The sequence below is a fragment of the Sinocyclocheilus grahami genome, unplaced genomic scaffold (genome assembly GCF_001515645.1).
Source record: "Sinocyclocheilus grahami isolate Dianchi unplaced genomic scaffold, SAMN03320097.WGS_v1.1 scaffold344.1, whole genome shotgun sequence".
NCBI classification, from domain to species: domain Eukaryota; kingdom Metazoa; phylum Chordata; class Actinopteri; order Cypriniformes; family Cyprinidae; genus Sinocyclocheilus; species Sinocyclocheilus grahami.
Window position 1 is genome coordinate 527,091 of NW_015505523.1, and position 5,290 is coordinate 532,380.

The window sequence follows — 5,290 nt, forward strand, 5'->3', positions numbered from 1 at the left end:
AATTTGTATTAAATAAAAAAGTAATTACACCCCCCCCCCCCCCCCCCTTTACTTTGTTTACTTCTATTGATGATGAAAAAGTGCTATCATCCTGTAGTGAATGTATGGTAATAAACATGATTGTGATCAGCTTTGTCTTTAGCTTGAGGCCATGACAGTAATCGTTACGTTGACTGGCTCCTCGCCTGGGGGTAGGTTTGTAGGTGCTGCGGTTGGCCTTGGCAGTGCCATTGATGCCGCTGCAAGAAAAAGTTATTTTATTTTAATAAAAGTTAAAGTGAAAAAAATATTTTTTTTGATATGAGTTGGATGAACGTGCCAACGGCATGAGGTACCTGGACTAGCTGATTGGCTTGGTTGTCCTGTACCTCTCTCCCCCTCTGCTATTCCACTACCCTCATCCTCAGGAAAGTTAATGTTCTCTCTAGACTGGCTGTTCTGCCTGAAAAGCACAAATAGTATTAAAGTAGTAAAGAAATAATAAAAAATTAAAGTACCTGTAAAAATATCAATTGTTAAACATACCTTCCAAATATCAAGTCGTGAAGTCCTGTAAAGTGTGACAGTGGTATTAACATGGAACCATGCTACAGGGTTAACCAACCAATATTTGATTTCTTGAAACATTAAAGATACGTAACTCACGTGGGTTATTGTTGCGGTTCCGTACCACATACATGAAGAGCAGTACAGTGATTATTGTAGCTATGATCATGCCCCCGATGGCTGCCCCGATCACAGCTGGGTAGGCATTGAAGGGAGGGTCGGCTGGAAGACAGTATACCTATTTCAGCTTCACAAAATCAGTGTCACAATTGCATAGTTTACCATAGCAATTGGACATCATAAGAGCTTACTACATAATATTGTACAATTGTAATGTATATTACTGTTTTTTGTGGAAAAAAGATTAAACACTTGGGTTAATTAGTTGTTTTAGCGTCATTAGCATATACGATTATACGCACTTTCTTTAGTTATCGGACAGAATGAGATGAGTAGAAAAATAACCTCAGGAAAGATCAAAGGGCAAGTTAACAGGCAGATCATGTAAGAGGAAAGGAACAGAAGAAGGGAGATGTGTGGGTATGGAAGTGGTCAAGTGATTGTGCACTTCACCTGAATGGACAACAAAACAAAAAACAACAGCATTAGATTTACAGTGAGTGGTTGTTGTTTTGCAATAACAATAAAAAAATACTCCAATCTTAAAACATTTTCTAACAGCTTCAAATTATATCCTGCCTTCTTTGGGTATTTCAATGTAAATGATTATGTTGTCCATGTTTAGATATGCACTGATATTCAATGCCTTTGTAAGTGTTCTCACCTGCGCTCTTTATCTCGGAAGGGTTTCCAATGGTGCGGTGGTTGATGGCAGTAACACGAAATGCATAAGCTCCAATGGGATCCAGATTGTTGATTTGGTAGTGTCGGGAATCATGGTCTAGATCTGCCAGTTTCTGCCAGGGAAGGCCACTGTTTCTTTTCTTCACAGGTTCAGGGATCCTCTGGCGCTCGATGAAAAACCCGGTAAGGTTACCCTCAGTCTGGAGCTTCCACTCTAGGTCAACATCAGTCCTTTGACGACTGTTGTAAATGATCTTACTGATGCTTATATTTGGGGGCATTGGGTACCCTGAAAATTTAAATGGTAAATCATTTATATGTAAAACCAGTTAATATAACCAAAGAGTGAGCTACTGGAGTTGAGAAATTATAGCATGCATCCTTGTGCCTATCTACCTTGTAAAGTGTAGTGTAGTGTGTCGGTGTAATATGTAAAAGCTTGCTTACTCTTCACCATCAGCATAATGGGGATCTCTGCCCCACCGACAGCATTGGTAGCTGAACACCAGTAATGGCCACTGTCTGTGTTGCTGTCTGTTTCCCGCACTGTCAAGTTTGTCCAGGCAGCAGCTCGCTCCAGGACGTACTTCTTAGGAATCTCGTTCACATGCTGCTTCAGGTTGTTGAACCAGGTGATCTCTGTGACAGGGTAGTTTCTACTCAAGATACAGGTGAGTTGGGCATCGCTGCCCTCATAGACGGTCATCATACTGCGCTGGGTCACTAGGACTGGTGCCTCTAAAGACAGTAAGAAAGGACAGTTTTTAAAGGATTGTTTTACAGATGCAAGAATAATGATTGACCCTTTCTTACCTAGTTTTAAAACACACTGTTTGGTCTCCTTAGCCAATGGATGTTTTGCATGGCATACAAAAGCCTTGCCACTGTATGTAGCACTTGACCGCAAAACCAGGATGTTTGCGTTCTCCTCAGATGTGCCTTGCATGTCCCCTGAGCTAGAGGCCCACCACACCAGTGCTCGAGGAAACCCACCTTCCCAGGAGCAGGACAGCATTAGGTACTCATTGTTTCGAGTTACATATGCAGAGCACTTTGGTTCACTGTAGGGCATCCCTGGGATAAAGAGAATGTAGAAAATATTTACTGACCTTTTGTTGATCTCAAAGTGAACAAGGTGCTCTTGGTTTTACACTTACAAGTTCTGACACTGCAGCTTTTGATTTCATTCGATGCGATGTGGGAGCCTTGGCAGATGAAGATGGAGTTGTTTGCAGTCTCCTGACCTTTCTGAATCTTGGTGATGTTTGTGAGTCCCTCGCTCTCTTCTCCAAACACATATGGGGTCCATCTCAAAGAGGCTGCAGGGATACCGCCCTCCCAGGTACACTGGAAGGCCAGGTCTGTGTGATTGTTTACTGGTAGGATCAAGCAAGTCGGAGCGCCATCTGGAGGATCTGTGGGAACAAAATGATTGTGTAACACAGGGCAGTGAAATGAATCTTAGGTGATTTGGGCCAATTTAGGAAACTGATAGAGGCAGAGAAGTGTTCCTGAAATTGAGCCAAACAAAGAGGTCGGATTAGGTGTCTGTTATTCATCTACATAGTGGTAAAAGCTAGTCGACTTCTAGAAAGTTAAAGAGTACTGCATTGGTATCTGTTAAAAACATCATCCATTAAGATCTGCTTTATCATTCCTGCTACAACTGAGCCAAATTTGAAGTCATATCAAATTTGGGGTTGTTAGTACCCCAGTAAGTCAAGAATAGATGTACATTCAAGGCATGAAGGGGAGATTGAAGTGTTATGACAAAACAATACAAGGTCTCCTGACCTTTCGTGACTTGTTATAGCACAGAAACAATCACACCAGCTGTATACCTTCAGCTCTCAGAACTGTCCTTCACCTCCTCCAGTTGCACGTCCACAATCGGCCACTCTGAAAGTCTGACAGCCTTGTTTACGTAACTGTCTGTACCTTCGTGTGTGTTTTAGTGTGAAGGAAAAGGTATAAGAGGAAGCAAATGCAAGAAATTTCAGAAGGAAACTTGAGGAAGCTATTGAAGGGCAGGTTGAAAGGTGGCCACCAGAATCCAGGCAGGGGTTTGTGGAAGCACTCACAATAGACAGTGAGGGTGATGGTTTTCCTGGAGCGGGTGTTGAGGTAAGTGTTCTGAGCCAGGCATGCGTAGTGGCCTGTATGCATGCGGAGGATCCTGTTGATGGTGTACTGGGGACCCGCATACACCTGGGAATTGTTGTAGAACCAAACGTACTGACTTGGGGGATTAGAAGAAGCTTGACACAGGAGAGAAACCGTCTCTCTTTCCAGGGCAGAATAACCCCGCTCCGTCACTGAATAAGGGGTGACATCGATCTGAGGCTGGTCTGGACCAACTGGAAAAGAGCCAGAGATATTTACATATGATATCCTCTTGAAATTGCACACTAAAACAATATGATGCATCAAATTGTGTTGAGTATTTCAAAGACTATTTAGGAGTCTCTTACAAATGGTGTCAAGCCAAACTCGGTCACTGCGCTGCTGGTTGACCTGGTTGATGGCAATACACCTGTACCATCCAGTGTGATTTCGGTTGACATCAGTGACATTTAATCGGTTGTCGTCATAGATCTCGGCCACAGTGGTGAGCTGGCTTTCCCGGCTCTCTTGTTCCCATTTGTAATTAATAGGCCCCGTGCCATTCTCCAGGCCACAGCGCATGGTCACTGATGTGCCCTCCACTGGCGAAGAGTCGCTCATCACAATGTAAGGTTTGGTCACTGGCACTGTTAAAGTAATTACAAAAGGGAGCCTTGTTACTGATAAACCATGAAAGAGTGGTCGTAAAATATGCTAACTTTACTAGCACAACCTAAACAATAAAACATTAATGTTGGTTCAGTTGAACCTTTTCTTGGAAATTACCTTTACGTTAATTCATTTAGCACATTTCCACTCTAAATGTCAGGGGCAACCTAAATGAATCTTGAACATTGTCAGCCATTGTTCAGATCAGTACTTAGACATCACCTGATTACCACTGACCTAAAACACGCAGAAATACATAGTAGTAATACAGCTTGGCTCCTTCAAGGGTATCATACAGTGCCTGGCAGGTATACACTCCTTCTGCAGCCAGAGGAAGCTTCTCAATGGACAGAGAGGCGCTGTTGCTGATTACTGTCAAATTACCCAAGTCATTGGCTAATTTCTGTATTTTAGGACCCTTTCCAAAGTTGTACACAATGGCACGAATGGTGTCTGTGCCTGGTTTGGTAAAGCCCCAGATGTAGACATCGGGCAAAGTAGGGCCACACTCCAAGATCACTCCTCGTCCCACAACACCATTGGTCCTGGTCTCACTGTATACCACCTGCCCCGGGTCCAAGATCTCTACGCCTGGAAGAGCACACACAAAAAAGATGGCAGTCCTCCAAGTTATTATTAACATTGATTAAGTTAAAAAGGGTACATCATGAGTGAATTTCTTTTCACGTGCATTTTGACAAATATAATTTTCCTCATGTTGGTATGCTAACACAAAAAAAAAATCCACAAATCAGAGACTGGACAAGCAAACAAATACTTCCAATCAAGTGGAACAGTTAACAAATATATGACTGGAATAATTAGTTGACAGCACTGAAAAGAATATTAAAAAATGGTTGTTGATATTCTTACCTTGAAGGTAGAGGGGTAGAAATAAAACAATCAGGCAAATGTAAGGCACCCCTAAAACTCTGTGGACCATGGTGCCATGACTCTCATATCCAGTGCCTTGACCAAGATGTAAAAAAGCACAATAACTGTCTCCAAAATAATAATAAAAGAGAGAGAGAAATATCCAATAAATATTATGCAACCACTCCGAGCTTATGATTACTGCCTAAGTCCACAAGCTCAATGAGAGAAAGAGGCAGCTGAGTCTTTCTATACTGATTTAGTTTGAATAATTCACAGGCCTTCCCCTCCGTGT

The 5,290-nt window shown here is 42.4% G+C and overlaps 1 protein-coding gene across 1 annotated transcript; it reads right to left on the minus strand.

The window, feature by feature from the left end:
* Positions 1 to 102: 102 nt before the first annotated feature.
* Positions 103 to 5,065, minus strand: LOC107548126 (carcinoembryonic antigen-related cell adhesion molecule 5-like). The gene is made up of 12 exons (XM_016228674.1): positions 4,996 to 5,065; positions 4,360 to 4,713; positions 3,822 to 4,100; positions 3,432 to 3,707; positions 2,508 to 2,765; positions 2,164 to 2,424; positions 1,798 to 2,088; positions 1,331 to 1,639; positions 646 to 768; positions 526 to 550; positions 336 to 442; positions 103 to 239 (listed from the first exon to the last, which is right to left on the minus strand). The coding sequence occupies exons 1-12, from the start codon at positions 5,063 to 5,065 to the stop codon at positions 139 to 141; spliced, it is 2,454 nt and encodes an 817-aa protein (XP_016084160.1). The 3' UTR covers positions 103 to 138.
* Positions 5,066 to 5,290: the final 225 nt, after the last annotated feature.